This window comes from Vespula pensylvanica, chromosome 10 (genome assembly GCF_014466175.1).
Source record: "Vespula pensylvanica isolate Volc-1 chromosome 10, ASM1446617v1, whole genome shotgun sequence".
NCBI classification, from domain to species: Eukaryota; Metazoa; Arthropoda; class Insecta; order Hymenoptera; family Vespidae; genus Vespula; species Vespula pensylvanica.
Window position 1 is genome coordinate 2,954,468 of NC_057694.1, and position 16,214 is coordinate 2,970,681.

At 25.7% G+C, this 16,214-nt stretch overlaps 4 protein-coding genes and 1 non-coding gene across 9 annotated transcripts; 4 read left to right on the forward strand and 1 right to left on the reverse strand.

Annotated features, from left to right (window-relative positions):
* The first annotated feature begins 247 nt into the window (after positions 1 to 247).
* Trnaq-cug lies at positions 248 to 319 on the forward strand. Its single transcript has one exon. It is a non-coding gene; the product is annotated as a tRNA-Gln (tRNA).
* A 268-nt stretch (positions 320 to 587) lies between these two features.
* LOC122632236 (probable cytochrome P450 12b2, mitochondrial) lies at positions 588 to 3,823 on the reverse strand. The gene is made up of 9 exons (XM_043818812.1): positions 3,435 to 3,823; positions 2,863 to 3,073; positions 2,494 to 2,737; positions 2,199 to 2,398; positions 1,893 to 2,094; positions 1,644 to 1,800; positions 1,321 to 1,569; positions 934 to 1,149; positions 588 to 827 (listed from the first exon to the last, which is right to left on the reverse strand). Exons 1-9 carry the CDS (start codon positions 3,438 to 3,440, stop codon positions 720 to 722), a joined length of 1,593 nt encoding a protein of 530 aa, XP_043674747.1. The 5' UTR covers positions 3,441 to 3,823; the 3' UTR covers positions 588 to 719.
* Positions 3,824 to 5,880: 2,057 nt separating this feature from the next.
* Positions 5,881 to 9,206, forward strand: LOC122632427 (GTP-binding protein Rheb homolog). Of its 4 annotated transcripts, none has more exons than XM_043819182.1 (6): positions 5,881 to 6,120; positions 6,945 to 6,994; positions 7,190 to 7,261; positions 7,504 to 7,711; positions 7,808 to 7,937; positions 8,029 to 9,206. In XM_043819182.1, the coding sequence occupies exons 2-6, from the start codon at positions 6,946 to 6,948 to the stop codon at positions 8,116 to 8,118; spliced, it is 549 nt and encodes a 182-aa protein (XP_043675117.1). In that variant the 5' UTR covers positions 5,881 to 6,120; position 6,945; the 3' UTR covers positions 8,119 to 9,206. The 4 variants fall into 4 exon arrangements, with proteins under 4 accessions (XP_043675117.1, XP_043675118.1, XP_043675115.1 ...); XM_043819183.1 differs by having other exon boundaries at positions 5,881 to 6,094; XM_043819180.1 differs by having other exon boundaries at positions 5,882 to 6,120; positions 6,876 to 6,994.
* A 460-nt stretch (positions 9,207 to 9,666) lies between these two features.
* Positions 9,667 to 14,165, forward strand: LOC122632230 (protein fem-1 homolog B-like). Of its 2 annotated transcripts, none has more exons than XM_043818805.1 (11): positions 9,667 to 10,517; positions 10,708 to 10,882; positions 11,752 to 11,969; positions 12,054 to 12,394; positions 12,478 to 12,638; positions 12,719 to 12,879; positions 12,954 to 13,097; positions 13,235 to 13,407; positions 13,490 to 13,606; positions 13,699 to 13,805; positions 13,938 to 14,165. In XM_043818805.1, exons 1-11 carry the CDS (start codon positions 10,341 to 10,343, stop codon positions 14,093 to 14,095), a joined length of 1,932 nt encoding a protein of 643 aa, XP_043674740.1. In that variant the 5' UTR covers positions 9,667 to 10,340; the 3' UTR covers positions 14,096 to 14,165. The 2 variants fall into 2 exon arrangements, with proteins under 2 accessions (XP_043674740.1, XP_043674739.1); XM_043818804.1 differs by having other exon boundaries at positions 9,794 to 10,517; positions 13,178 to 13,407.
* A 907-nt stretch (positions 14,166 to 15,072) lies between these two features.
* Positions 15,073 to 16,191, forward strand: LOC122632233 (ER membrane protein complex subunit 4). The gene is made up of 3 exons (XM_043818809.1): positions 15,073 to 15,273; positions 15,575 to 15,846; positions 15,914 to 16,191. Exons 1-3 carry the CDS (start codon positions 15,215 to 15,217, stop codon positions 16,108 to 16,110), a joined length of 528 nt encoding a protein of 175 aa, XP_043674744.1. The 5' UTR covers positions 15,073 to 15,214; the 3' UTR covers positions 16,111 to 16,191.
* Positions 16,192 to 16,214: the final 23 nt, after the last annotated feature.

The window sequence follows — 16,214 nt, forward strand, 5'->3', positions numbered from 1 at the left end:
AATTTGCAAAAAGAAAAAAAATTCGATAAAATTTATATAGGAAAATAAAAAAATCTTACAGATAACAATGCATGATTTTAATAAAATTACAATCAAAACATAAAATGATAATACAAAATAATAACGAAAGTGAAATAAAGTTTATATACGAACAACATACACAAAAAATTAATATTTAATAATTTATTTTTATATATAAAATATATTATTTTTCCTAAAAGGGTTAAATTTATCACTATTTATACAAGGTCCCATGGTGTAATGGTTAGCACTCTGGACTCTGAATCCAGCGATCCGAGTTCAAATCTCGGTGGGACCTAGCGGTTTCTTATTTTTTTTATTTAATTTTCATTTATAAGTCAGTATATTTTATTATAATCTTTATAATAAAAATATAAATGTACTTGTAAATGTTTTTGGCAATAATGCTTTATTATTATTATTATTTATTATTATCATTATCATTATCATCATCATCATCATCATCATCATCATCATCATCATCATCATTATTATTATTATTATTATTATTATTATTATTATTATTTAAGCTTTATTGTTTCATCATACAATCATAATCTAAAAAGTTTACTTCTTAACTAAATTAAATATTGACTTTACCACTATTTTTTTGCGTCATTTTTTTTTCTATCGCGTCATTATCAATGTCCATCTTCTAGACCTTACGCACTTCACGTAATTACTTTTTATCTTTTCAATTACAAGTCTATTAATTTAAATTGTAATGGAGACGCGATAGTATTGATTAAACGATTGTGTAACTTTAAAGGTGAATGATGCCATTCGATCCGGAAATTTTGTAGTAACTAAATAAAACATTAAATTATAAAATTTCACAATATATACCTATATATGTCAAGTAATTAATATATGCGTATATTATGTATTATAATTAAATAATCAGCAACAAACCTTTAACACTAAAATTTCAATTTCAAACTCAGCAAATCGTCTACCGATACAAGTGCGAGCTCCAAAACCAAATGGCATGTAAGAAAATGGATGAGCGTCTTTTGCCGATGGAAATTCTTTTTCTCCTCGTATCCATCTTTCCGGTATAAACTCATTCGGATTTTCGAATTCTCTAGGATCTATTGCCAATAACGAATGTCCTAATATAATATCACACTGAAAAAAGAACAGAAATAAATTTGTGTGTGTGTATGTAAGTACATTTATTAGTAATATATATATATATATATATATATATATATATATTACTAGTAAATGTATTTTGAATTTTTATAAATCTCTCTCTCTCTCTTTTTCTCTCTAAAATTCAATCATCAATTGTCTTACATTTTTTGGTATATTATATCCACCTATAACAACATCATTTCGTATTGTTCTAAGAGTACCTATGGCAATCGGTGATATTCTAAGAGATTCTTTAAGACATGCTTTTAAATATGGTATCTTTTTCATAGTTTCTACCGTAACTGGCAATTCTTTATCAGGTAATGCTAACTTGATTTCTTCGTGCAATTTTTCCTGAGCTCGTGGATTCATTGCTAAATGATATAGTAACATTCCGCATGTATTACTTGTCTGAAAAGTAGATTAGATTATTTTATATAAATATTTTATATGATTATATAATAAACAGATTTATTGTTATTCACCGTATCAACGCCAGCAGTTAACATATCTAGTGCCATTACACAAGCAGTTTGCTCATCAATAAACAAAAGTTTATCTAATACGCTTCGTTCACGCGTATTGGATGTCGTTTCATTACGTAGTTTTTCTTTCGCCTGATGAATATATTTAATTGCTATACTGCAAGAAAAAACGTATCGAATTAATTTAGATAACAAAAATATCTTATTTTATTTACTATTATATTTACATATGAATATAAATGAGATTACCCATTAAGAATATCTAGAACATTGAAAAACTTTTTTAAAGTACGCGTATTATATACTCTCCACAAGGACGGCATTAGTTCTAAACGAAACATAAGATCGAACATGTTATGTATGCTATCGATCATTTTCTGAGGTTCAGAATCTTCAGCTATATTAGATTTTAAACAGCCCAATCGATGATTTAATGCGATTGCACATATTGCTAAAATGAAAATATTAATATGTCAATAACTTTAAAATATTTCCGTACTATTTATTTTTTATACTAGTTTATAATAATATTTATAGATATAATAAAAAATTTACATTCTAGAGCCCATTTATTCATTTCGTTGTTAAACGAAGTAGGTAATTCTAATGTAATAGGATTTCTTAATTCTTCTCGTATTTTTTGTATAAATTCTATAGCAATTTCAGTCATTTGTCCAATATGTGGATTAATAACACGTGGCTGCATCATGTGTTGATTAACTTTTGTCCGAAAATCATACCAGTCTTTACCTTGACTAAATTAACATTAATTTTCAAATAAAGTATATTTTTTTATTTTCTTGATTAATATTTTATTCTCTTATAATAAATAAATTAATTTTATGCTGACCTCGTTGTTAAGCCATATTTTCCTTTATAAATCCAATCTCTACTTTTGCGATAATAATGCAACGATTCCATAGCAATTCTTTGCGGCCATGGACCTTCTGTACGATATACCTTTTCAATTAATGTTGAAGAAAATATAAAAACGGTTTTACGTTTATTTGGCAAACCATCCATCCTAACTATATCTCCATATTGATCACGAAGCATTTTTAATTGTGTTACAAACGTTTTATTTCCAAATTCGCCTATATTAAAAAGTATTGTTGTAGAATAATCAACAATTAAAAAGTTTTTTTTTTTTTTTTTTTTTTTTTTTTTTTTTTTTTTTTTTAATAATAATAAGATGTCTACATATTTAAATATGTCATACCGATAAAGGGTATAAATCTAAAAGTATTGCCTATCAACCATATTGGTTTTGGTCCAGGTATATCGTCATAAGAACGAACAGTTTCTATATTATCGTTTGTTTCGATCGAATATGGTATAGTTTTTATGCGACGTTTCAATAATCCATTAATGGCGGATGCTTTGTTGTAATCACAAAATTTTAATTTCATACGCATTGTGTGTATGTGAATCTATATATTAAGAAAATACAATTATTTCAAATGTGATAGATAAGATAAGCCAATGAGAGATATAAGTAGGAATATGAATATATACATATATACTGCACTGTATCAATACTAAAGTTTCTCAACCATATATACACATATATATATATATATATAAAAGGAAATTAGACGATTAGTTAGATTAGGTAGTAAGAGTAGTAAAACAGAAGAGGAAAGGAAAAGGAAAAGTACGGAAAGGAAAAAATTTTGTATTATACTTTGTATACAAATGTTATTCACATTTATGAATTTATGATGATAAATATTACATATGTTACATGATATATCAAAGGCAATATTTGTACTGAATTATTTAATATCATACCTGCATTAAAATAAATAAACGTTAGATGTATACCAAAAATTAATTTTTCACTTTGTAGAACGTACAAGAAAACGTAATGTCATTTAAACTTCAACTGTTTTCACTTCCGACGTTCGTGTACTGTATTATCTCTTGAAAGACCAATGAGATAGTGCACTTGAGAATGGAAATAAATAAATTCCTCGTACAGAATAAAGAACGACGTTTATGACTAAGATATATCTATCAAACGTTTCATTTAGTCATTGCTTAATGAACTTAAACAGTATACTTATAAGGACATAAACCGTTGTTTCGCTTATAAACTTTTTTACACGCCATTATAGATGTGTCCTTCACGGTCACCGTTAACTGATCATTTAAACCAGTGATTCTCAACCTTTAATGTTTCATGTATCTCCTGAACATGCGTATGTAACTAACATATAAATAGATAAAACTGTTTTATAAAATATAAAACATGTTTTATATATATATATATATATATATATACATACGCATTTATACGCGCCCACATATAGACACAAATATTAAATTTTGTATTTATAAACTATATATATCGATAAACATGTTATTTATGTAATAGAATTAAAAATGACATTACATTAAAGTGATTAATATGAAAATATAGTTAAGATGAATGATTTACTACATATGTATAAGAGTTTTTATATTTTTGTCGACATTAGTAAAAGTAACATAGCTTGGAACAGATGTTAAACATTTAAATAATTTTAATTTTCTTTCTCTTAAATTTAAAATGTCACCTGCTATCCTTGGCTAGGTGTAACGTCAACAATTATTCACCTTCAATTTCGATCTACCTCATTTTCAACCAACTATAAATCATCCACTCTCAATTTCGACCTAGATCGAAGACCGGTGTTTTGAAGCTATCGCAGAACTTCTTAAATAGTAAGTGAACTTTTAAAAAAAATTAATTCAATATAAATTTCGGAATATGTTAGTAATTATGAACATTTCGAAATTACATTTATTGGAGCATAGATTTTTATGCGAAAACTAATGGAATCTTTCTATATATAATTCGTATTATCTTTTTTTCTTTTACTCTTTTTTTGTTTCAGATTAGATGATCGAGGGACCGATCATCAAGAGATCGATCATTGTGGGATTTTTATACGAAATCTAATGGAATTTCTTTGCTTTATATTCAGCTTTATATTCAGCTTCAAATTCGCTTTATATTCAGAGAGGATATATCTTCTTTCTTCCGTACGCGAGTGATAGAAAAAACACTCACGCGCGTGGTGGTCGGCATATGAGTGGATGTTCGCGTGAGATTAACTCTTACCGAGGGTTGCATTTTGATCTTTGAAATATCAAAATATAGACACGACTAGTCGTGTCTCGAGATGTCTAAAGCTGATGGTGTCAGACGGTGGAGCTTTCTGTAAGCGAGATCTCACCCACCTCCTGTTGGCTAAGAAGCTTAAAGCTCCCGAAGCAGAAAGTTTCCACCTCGGAACGCGTAATTTAGAATAGAGTCACTGTTAACCCTTGGGTCTCCAAATGCAGCAACTTCCACACCGTGAGACCTGAATCGGTAGTATTTGCAATATCGAAATCTTATGAAATGCAAGTATTACCGAACAAATGGCTGCACAAATGAAATATTTCAAAACATTTCGAAAATCTTTTGAATTTAATTTCAACTAAATATCAAAGTATTTACATTTTACATTGTTAATCATACTTCAACATATAAATAGACTATATATAATAGAATTCTAAATTAATTTCTTATATAATGCAGGTACTATCGGGCGAATGACTGCATATATCAGTGCGTTTCCAAAATTTTTTCTTTCTGTTTTTAACTAAACATTAAGGTCTGTATAAGTCCTTGCAAAGAAAAATATCGAAAGAAAAATTTCTTCAAATATTTAATGAAAAAAATAATTAATTATCTAAAGTCGGTATAACAAATTTCTTTATTATCTATTTAGCGATCCTGTAGAATGATTATACGATATACACTCATGTATAATGTTGCATCAATTTAAGGTTATTTAAAATTCCGAGCATATATGTTTATGTTTCAATATTAAATTAATAAAAATAAATATCTCTATTAATTACCAAATATAATAATTTTCAATTTTTTCGAATAAAATAATTTATTCTACAAAATGTGCAATAATATAAAAGTAACGTTCTTTTTCTTTTATTTTAGACAAAAAAGTAAAGTTTGAACATTTTCTCTATCGTTATCGATTAATCCTATGCACAATTAAATCTATTACGAATAAAACTTATTTATTTATTTTTTAATTTAATTTCCTTGTTATATGATACTTGTGATTGGCTCTTACTTTTCTTGCCTTGTGTTTTCACCATTATCATTGCACTACCAATAGAAGGATATTTAACATTACATTCTTATTGGTGTTTAGGTATCTATATACAAATTTAACGTATCAAAAACATGGCGGAAGCCTTTAGGTTTATAACGTGTCGACATGTGTAAAGCTTACTTTATTCAATCTTTCTTTCGAGTTGAGTAGTATATTAAACTATGCGTAGTAGCAAACTAAATAAGAAAAGTAATATTGTTATTGTGTTTGTGCTTTAATATGTGCAGTTTTTTTGTCATTATAGGATAAGCTGTACACATCATAAATTTATGAAGATAGGAGGTTGTATGGGAATATTAAAAACTTAAGTACGTTTTTTTTATAAACGATGTTCAATACATAGACAAATTTATACACAGTTCGTTCATGTTTATGTTATCCTTGAAATAATTATTTCATCAAATAAAATAATAAATCGATATTGTTTTCACGCATGCATTCGCAAGGTTTAATTTCTATCACATTGTTATCCCATATGAAAAAGATTTTATATTTTTGTCTATTAATTTCATAAATATATATGTGTGTATATGTGTATATGTATATGTGTGTATATATGTATATATATATGTATATGTATATACATACATAATGTTTATGAGGATATAGAAATCATGAAAATAAAAAAAGTAATATTCTATTAAATTGCTTTAATATTGAAAATGTATTAACCAATATTTATAAGACATTTTAATATGGAATTTACAATAGTTTTTGTTTTTATAATTTTACAAGGATAAAATATTTCAACAAAATTTATGTTTTTATTATGACGCATGTATTAATGATTATAACTGAAAAATTATATAAGAATTAAAAAAATAATTGGTAAAGAAATGAAATAGAGAAGAGATTTAATATTTCTGAAATTGCTTTGTCATTTTACTTAACAACTTTATATTGCTTATTTCATCAATCTTGGGTCAAAAGTGCAGGAAAATATAAAAAATGAACTAAGTATCTCTAGATTTATTTAAAAGTAAGAGATTATGCAGAATTAGTGTCCTTGGCTCAAATCTAAATACATATACTTTTACATAAAGAGTTTATATTATGGTTTCAGATTTTAACTGGAGTATGCACTTTTTTTTACGAAGTATATATAACATTTTTCTGTTTATGAATGCTAAAGAATGCCACCAAAACAGAGGAAAATAGCTATTATGGGATATAGATCAGTAGGTAAGAGGAAGAAAGAGAATATTCTTTAAAAAAAAAAATCAATTATGTACAATTGATTTATATTAATGTACAATGTAATTATACATAAATATATAGATCATTTTGATAATTTCTACTATATTATTTTAAATCTTATTTTTTAATATTTACTAAATTAATACAACTTCACAATAACATGATCAATTGATCTTACAGGAAAGTCATCATTAAGCATACAATTTGTCGAGGGACAATTTGTGGACTCATATGACCCTACGATAGAAAATAGTAAGAAGTATCTGTATTATGCTTTGTCTTATTTTTAATTTGCCTTATATATTGTTTGTGTTGCATGCATGTGTCGTGTGTTTTTTTTTATATATTTTATTTCTACACTTTATCTCTATACTAGATATCCAAAGTGACATTATTAAATTTTGATGTTCTTATCTTGTTTATATGAGGTATATTCTTGTTTAACGTAGTATATATTTTGCTTATATAAAAAATTAGATATTTGTATGTTACAGCATTTACCAAAAGTACACGAGTAAATAGCCAAGATTATGAGGTTAAACTAGTGGATACTGCAGGTCAAGATGAATATAGCATATTTCCAACTCAATATTCGATGGATATCCATGGTTATGTTTTGGTGTATAGTATAACTAGTGCAAAAAGTTTTGAAGTTGTAAAAATTATTTATGAAAAGCTACTTGATATTACAGGAAAAGTCCAGTATGTTGATGTTTTTATATATTAAGTAATGATAACAATGGTTTGCTATTAATAATAATAATAATAATAATAACAACAACAACATAATAATTTTAGTGTTCCAATTGTACTGGTTGGCAATAAAACTGATTTGTATGTAGACAGAATGATAACAACTGCACAAGGTAAACAGTTAGCAGATGCTTGGCATGCAGCATTCTTAGAAACCAGTGCAAAACAAAATGAGGTATTTAATGTATTTTACTTAATGTAATAATTATTTAAGCATTCTTTAATATAAATTATAAGTATCTTATAATTTATTTACTATTTTTTAGTCTGTTGCTGATATTTTTCACACATTATTGATTGAAATTGAAAAGGCTGATGGAAATGTACAAGAAAAATCAAGTTGTGTTATTTCTTGAGCCAGGTAGCTAGCTAGATTTATCGCTGTAGTATAACATTAACGTATTAAACTTATTAAAATGCATTTTCATAGACTTGTTAATCATAAATTAAAATATCAAGTATATGATGATGCATTTAACATGATCATCATTTCTTATGTGCTGTATGAATAGAACACACTAAGAAATTATCTATTTTTAAAATGACATGTTACACATACATCAGAATATGTACAAAGAAATTAATTTGATCGATCATAGTTTATCATTTAGTTCTAATTCTTGATGATCAGATCTTCAGTTTCAAATAATAAGTAATTAATAATCATGCAAAGTAATATGTTCAGCTGTATTTTACTTTTTATGTATTAGTATAATCTCTTACAATAACTATAATGCACATGTTATTAAAAAAAAAAAAGAAAAGAAAAGAAAAGAAAAAAATATGAATAAATGAAATATTTATTTAATAGACATTCATAAAGAAACGAAATGTTCTGACCAAATTCTCTATAAATGTTCTTTTTTAAAAAAAAGTAATGATTTTTTTCTTCGTTTTACACAGTAATGTATTAATAAATTTTCAAATAATTTTACTTTGGCCATAAAAGAATTTATTAAAATTGGACTAGCAAAATAGTCAAAATTTTATCAGTCAATTTTAATTATTGACTTATTTACCAAATTAATTGTAATTATGGGTATATGTAATAACATATGTCCATAATTTGTAATTATGTACATTTATTGGCCGTAAGTGTTCCTACAATATAAGATTCTTGCTAGAATGGAGTATTGTATACATGATTGCAATTTTCTTTTCAAAATTTATACTAGACATAAATTATTCTTAGTTCTACATACTTGATTTCATATTGAAGTGCTATATCGATATCAGTGCTTTATTAAGTTGGATTGTAAATTATATTGTCAAATATATTTGTGATTTTTATAGAATCCTCCTCCATAATATAGGTAAATAGCTATATTACATAGTAATTCAATACATATTAATTGCGCAGCACTATTAATGGATTTAATATATGTGTACTATACATGCTAATTTCATGATATATCAAAAATAAACATTCTTAAATAGTTTTATAGCATGATTGTATCACTAATACCTTTCTTGCTCTAAAAGCATATGGATTGTATTAAATTTATTAAAGTTACAATATTATTCAATTTTCTTTACTTTCATATACTTTTATATAATATAAAAAATTTTATAATCTTAATCTCTCACACCTATATCCAAATTATTTCACATGTAGTAATATATGTTAATAGAAAGAAGAATTAAAAAAACTAATTTCAGATTTTTGAACTATTATTTAATCGATTCAGTAATAAATTTTGATTTGTTAATTTGTCTCTTAATCGTGATAATATCTCAATATTTTATCTATCTTAATTTCATAAATTCTATTTTTTTTTTTTTTTATTTAATTATACATAAAAAAGAATAATAGATATAATAAAAAAAAAAAAAATGAAAAGGTTGTATTTAATAAAAAAATATGAATATAATCACATACATACATACGTATATGTCGATGTTTTTTCTTTAAAATACGCATCACTTGTAGGTTTGAATAGACCTACATGAATTAAGACAGTACATTTATAAATGAACATCACAATGTCAAATATGCAATAAATAAATTAAAAAACAAATATTACAGGAATTAACATATTTATATCTACTCGTGTAACTTCATAAACATAAAAAAAAAACAGAAAGCTAGCTTGCGTCAATACATGCTGTGTGGCGTGTAGTAGTTGGATAAGGGGATATTAAAAAGGAATCTCCAAAATAATATTCCAACATTATTTAATCAAGTTTCTTACAAATATAAACCCATGAAAAAAGTAAATATCAATGAGAATATTAATTATTAATAATTGAATAAACTTTATATTGTCGTGAGGTTTTAATTGTTCAGTGTAATATGAGTACTAACGTGTATTATTTTATAAGCAACAAATCAGGTCTTTGTTAAGAGAAACCAATTCTCTATCGCAAAAGTGCAAGTCATCGCTATTTTTATAACATTAGGATCGATATATTTTTGTATGTAACGGTTCTTAAAATAGTTGTCTGTAGAACTAATCCATGTATTTCTTGTGCGTTGATTCTTATAAACAGAAACAAACATACGAGCTTTGAGGTTACGGCTCTACGTTGTTAGAAACTGGAGTGATATTTTTACTACGTAATTGAAAAAATAGATTTTATGAGTTCAAATAGATTAACGAAAATGGGTGCTGTTGAGACTGCACAAGAAGATACAGAAGTTTCAACATCATTGATTAAAAGAGTTTATTACGCTGCACGAGATGGAATGGCAATTGTATTGTATGGTCTTCTTAGTGATAAACCACCCGGACATATTGATTATCTTATTAATCAGGTAAATATATGCATATATTTTATCGATATAATGCCTATAAATGTTTATAAAATATATTATAAAAATTCTGATACTTATTCTATATTTTTACTTATGAAACAATAAAATTATTAATAAAATATGTTCTATATATTCTGATCATATATATATAATATTAACTTTTATGAATATCTTAATGCTATATTTACAGAAAGTTTTGGAAGATGGACAAAGATGTACATCTTTAATAATTGCAGCAAGATATGGACATGACAGGGTTGTAAAGATGTTGATTGATAAATTTAAACCTGATCTGGAACAAGAAGGAATTGTCAAATTTGATGGATATGTTATTGATGGAGCTACTGCCCTTTGGTGTGCAGCAGGTAAGATATTGTGTATCATACTTTAATTAATTGTTATTTATATTATTGTAGGTTTCAATGATTGTAGCAAGTTTGTAAATATATTATAATTTATATTTTAGAACTAATCATTCAATATATAACAAAAAATTTAATAATTCTTTTCAATTATCAACTAAATATTTCAATGCAAGAATATAAAGAAAAATATGTTATTATTGTATTAACTGTTGTGAATTGTTTAAATAACTTGAAAAAATTATTTGAGTAAAATTTAACAAGTACATAGCAGCCCTGATTTTTCCATTTCTTACTGAAACATTGTACAGTATACTATATATATTTTATAGTTATAAATACAATAATATAAATTAATGCCACATATACATGATTTTGCATAATATTGTGATTATATTTTTCATAGATATTTTTAAGTATTTTATTTAAAATTATTAATATTACAATATATGTATGTATGTATAGTTTTCTTTTACATATTGATAAACAGAAACAAATTAATATGACAAATCGTGGCATTTTTTATAAATGTTTTATTTATTGTCCTTTTTTTATGTTCATTCAGTGTAGCTTACTGTACAGTTTCAGGATAAAAATGGAGAAAACATGGCAAACGATACTTCCTCAAAACACTCAAATGGCTTTTTGTAAGTAATAAATTGAAACTGCTGGCTAAAAGGTTCTATTGATGAAGTAGTGTTATTATATTAAAGAAGGTATGGTAATAATTTAATCCTGATTAATGTATTTGAGCATAACTACACCTTTTTTTCTATCGAATAATATCTCTTATTAATAAAAAATCTTAACACAGATATTAACACATTCTAATATATTAACTAAAATTAATTATTAAATATTTCATTTTTTAGGGGCAGGTCATTTAAATGTTGTAAAAACTCTTGTTAAAGCTGGAGCAGATGTAAATCATCCAACCAAAACTAATTCTACTCCTCTTCGAGCTGCATGCTTCGATGGACGGTTGGATATTGTTAAATATTTAATAGACCATGGTGCAAACATACATATATCTAATAAATTCAATAATACCTGTTTGATGATTGCAGCATATAAAGGACATTTAGATGTTGTTAGTATATTTCAAAGAATCATCTAAACTGTTTTAATAATTAATGAATATTAATACATTATATATTACTCATTTATGCTGTAGGTGAATTTTCTCTTGAAAAATAATGCAGATCCTAATGAAAAAGCTCTTTGTGGTGGAACAGCATTATATTTTGCAGCAGAGTGTGGTCATACACAAATAGTTTCTGAATTATTAAGTTATGGTACAAAAATAACAAAAAATGTGAGTGGTATGACTCCTTTGATAGCAGCTGCTGAACGAACGCGTACACCCGTAGTAGAATGTTTGGCAGCTCGTACAGAGGTAACAAAACGGGAAGTAATTGATGCTTATGAATTACTTGGAGCATCTTATGCAAATGATAAAGATTGGTACAACTTAACATTGGCATATATGTACTTGCACAAAGCAATGAAATTAAGGTATGAAATATAACTTCTTAATCTAACGGTTTAGTTTATTTTTTATTTTAAATTTAATTTATTATATATTTGTATAATTATAGATATAGTGATCCTAATGATATTGTGTATAAAGAATTAGGTGAAACAGTGAAAGCATATGAAAACTGGAAGGAATGTGATACATTAGAAAAATTAGAAAGTATTAAAAACAATCCCAATGCACTTCATATGGAGTCTCTTGCTATTCGGGAAAGAATACTAGGTAGTATATATATATATATGATAAATATATGATTAATACTAGGTAACATATATGTAATATGATAAATAAATATTTTTTAGGATGCAACAATCCAGAATTACCACATCCTATAATATTTAGAGGTGCTGTTTTTGCAGATAATGCAAGGTTTGACAGATGTATTGATTTATGGCTTCATGCCTTAAAATTAAGACAGTTAAATAATATATCTGCAGTGAAAGATCTTCTTCGATTTGCACAGGTGAATTAATTTACAAAGATACTTGAAAATAATCTGCATAACATAAGAAATGTAAATCTATGAATTATTTATAGGTTTTCTCTCAAATGATTCATGTTGGAGTAGATCTTGATTTTTCTCAAGTTATAAACGTATTAGAAGCATGTGTTACAGAATTGGGACGTAATAAAAGTAAAATGCAAAATCCGGATCCCATGGATGGTATTGACCAATATATTGTAGGTATAACAAAAGTAATTTATTTTTTTTCACTATGTCAATTTAAAGTACTTATGTACATCTGAAGTTATCCATTTAGGAAGAGATAGAATCAAATATTACAACAACTTTATATATTTTAACAATTTTAACAAAGTTGATGACATTAAACGAAAAAAATTACAACGAAGCAGATGTTTCTAAAGCCCACTATTTGGTACACAAGTTATGTGCATTACAAGTTAAAATGAGGGATGGTCAAACACTTCTACATCTTGCTGTTAATTCTGAAACCCCAGTTGATGATTTTCATACTAATGATGTATGCAAGTAAGTTTTTTTTATGTATTAATATATATAAAATTACACAGATTAATTAATTATTTAGTAATTCAAACATAACATTTTATAGATTTCCCTGTGCAGCTACTGCAAAGTTATTAGTACGTTGTGGTGCTGATGTTAATGCAATGGATGATGAAAGAAATACCCCACTTCATGTTATTGTTTGTTATAAAAAAGCAACTAGGTATGATTATATATCCATTTGAAAGAAAAAGAATTCATTTTTTTATCGTACAATTGTCTTAAAAATTGACTAATTAATTTATATTGTTATAGTGATTTTATGACACTTTATTCGATAATTATGGAATTAATAGAGGCAGGTGCTCATATAGATACTGTAAATAGTAATGGGAAGACTCCATATGAATCCGTAGCAACGGGTATGTTATTATCAAAGTAACATTACATAAACAATAATTTTAATGACTAATGATGTTTATACACACACAGACACACACACGCATACATACATATACATATGTGACTAGAGAATATTTATAATTTTTCTCCAGGTGTGGCTGAAATAGTACTACGTACTCATACAAAATTGTCTCTAAAATGTATGGCGGCAAAAGCTGTAAAAACATATAATTTATCTTATTGTGGTAATGTACCACGTTCCCTGGAAAGTTTTATAGAATTACATGGACCTGGCCTTAATCAAGGCTGATTTATTTTTTGATCTCTCTGATTTATCGTGTGAACAATTGTATAAAATAATGCAAAATATTCCAACTAAACATTTGAAGTTAGTGTTATTAATGAATCCATAATTATATCATGGCAATCTCCTGTATATCCGTTTTCATATTTTGACTCTTCCTCTTCTACTCTTTTATTTTACCAGTTACTTTTAATGTTACAGTAAAGTAAAGTGATGAATAATAGATAATTTACTAGTATAACTTACACACACATGCATCCAACTATTACCCAGTAATTGTAAAGTTATATACACATATAAAAAACGAGGATAATATTTATAGATAAGCATTTTTATTTTATATGAAATTATATAGTACGTGCAATTTTCACGACTTGTACAGCGTTTTGTGATGATATGAAGTTCAATGAACGTAAAAAAAAATTAATGATAATGCTAATAATAATATTAACATTCGTATGATAATGCTTAATTAATGTTGATCAAATTGTACAAATCTAAGTTTGTTACCTGATTATAAGTAATCAAATAAAACATATGTATATTTATAAATAGAGATTCATTATTTTTTCTAAGAAAAATAGCATATATGTGAATTAATGACATCAATCTTAAATAGATAAATACATATTTAACCTTTATTTTCTCAAAATGATATAATTTATTATATCTATTATATATATTATATTATTATATATTGACGTACATATAAGCAACTACGTATATAAACAAGCAAAATTGGAATTTTGTAATGTTAGTATAATATTCGTGAGAAATTTAATTCATGGAAACTGACCTTGCATTCAATGGAGAGTTGGTATAAGCAATCGTATCCTTATTTCTATTTTTATTTGTATTAAATACTGTAGCACCATGATGTTTTATAATGAAATATTATTTATAAATTCAATGAATTCGTAAAAAGTTTATATTATATTCTGTTATTGTATTTTAGTAAAAATGCATCAGTTGTCCAATCAATGTATCCGTATACCATGGTTGTTCTATAACATTACTATTTTTATCAATTGAAGCTTACGTTTTATCATTATAGGTTATTTAATTATACATTTAGTACATTATTTTAACAAAGATATATACATTTGACAAAAATAGTAAGAAATAATGGCAACTGCCAAACAGAACTTCAAAAAATTGAAATGGGCATTAGATTTTTCTCACAAGTATGTAACCTACTTTTGCAATTCATATTTTCGTTATAAATAATGATACAAAGTACATAAAAATGTAAATATTACTATTTTTATATAAGTTTAGTCTCATATTTCTTTCATTTTTTTTTTATAATAATTATCAACTATATGATAATACAAATAGTAATGATCTTTATAATTTAAATTTGAAATTATAATTTCCAAAAGTAATGAATTTATTTTATATTATAATTAGATATTTTACTATATATTTTAATTTTTCATTAATAATAAATATCAAATAATAGAATATTTTGATATTTTTTTATAGGAATAAACAAGAGAAAAATACAGACATACCTTCTCCTCCAGGTTATACTCCTACAGTAGCATTATTTCAGAGTGTGGAATATCTTAGAGAAACAGATTCAAACCATTTAATAATTAAAAAATCTTGGGATTTAGCCTTAGGACCTCTTAAGCAAGTTCCAATGAATTTATTTATAATGTATATGGCTGGTAATTCTATTTCTATATTTCCTATTATGATGGTTGGTATGTTAATTCTTAGACCCGTCAAAGCATTGTTCACGCTTCAACAAAGTAAGTAATAAGTAATATGAAATTATATAATTATTTTATAAAGATATTGTCATATATATATTTTTAGCATTTAAGGTAATAGAAGGAACACATGCATTTGGCCAAAAATTTGTATACTTTTTTGGACAGTTAACAAACATTGCTTTAGCATTATACAAATGTCAGTCAATGGGTTTATTACCAACACATGCATCAGATTGGCTGGCATTTGTAGAACCACAAGCAAGAGTAGAGTATTCTGGTGGAGGATTTATATATATTTAATATTGTATCTATTTATTAATTAATAAATACAAAATTGTAATTGTAAAATGTTTATTTAAATAAATAATGTATTAGTCTAAATAAATAATTTATTAAAACATGAA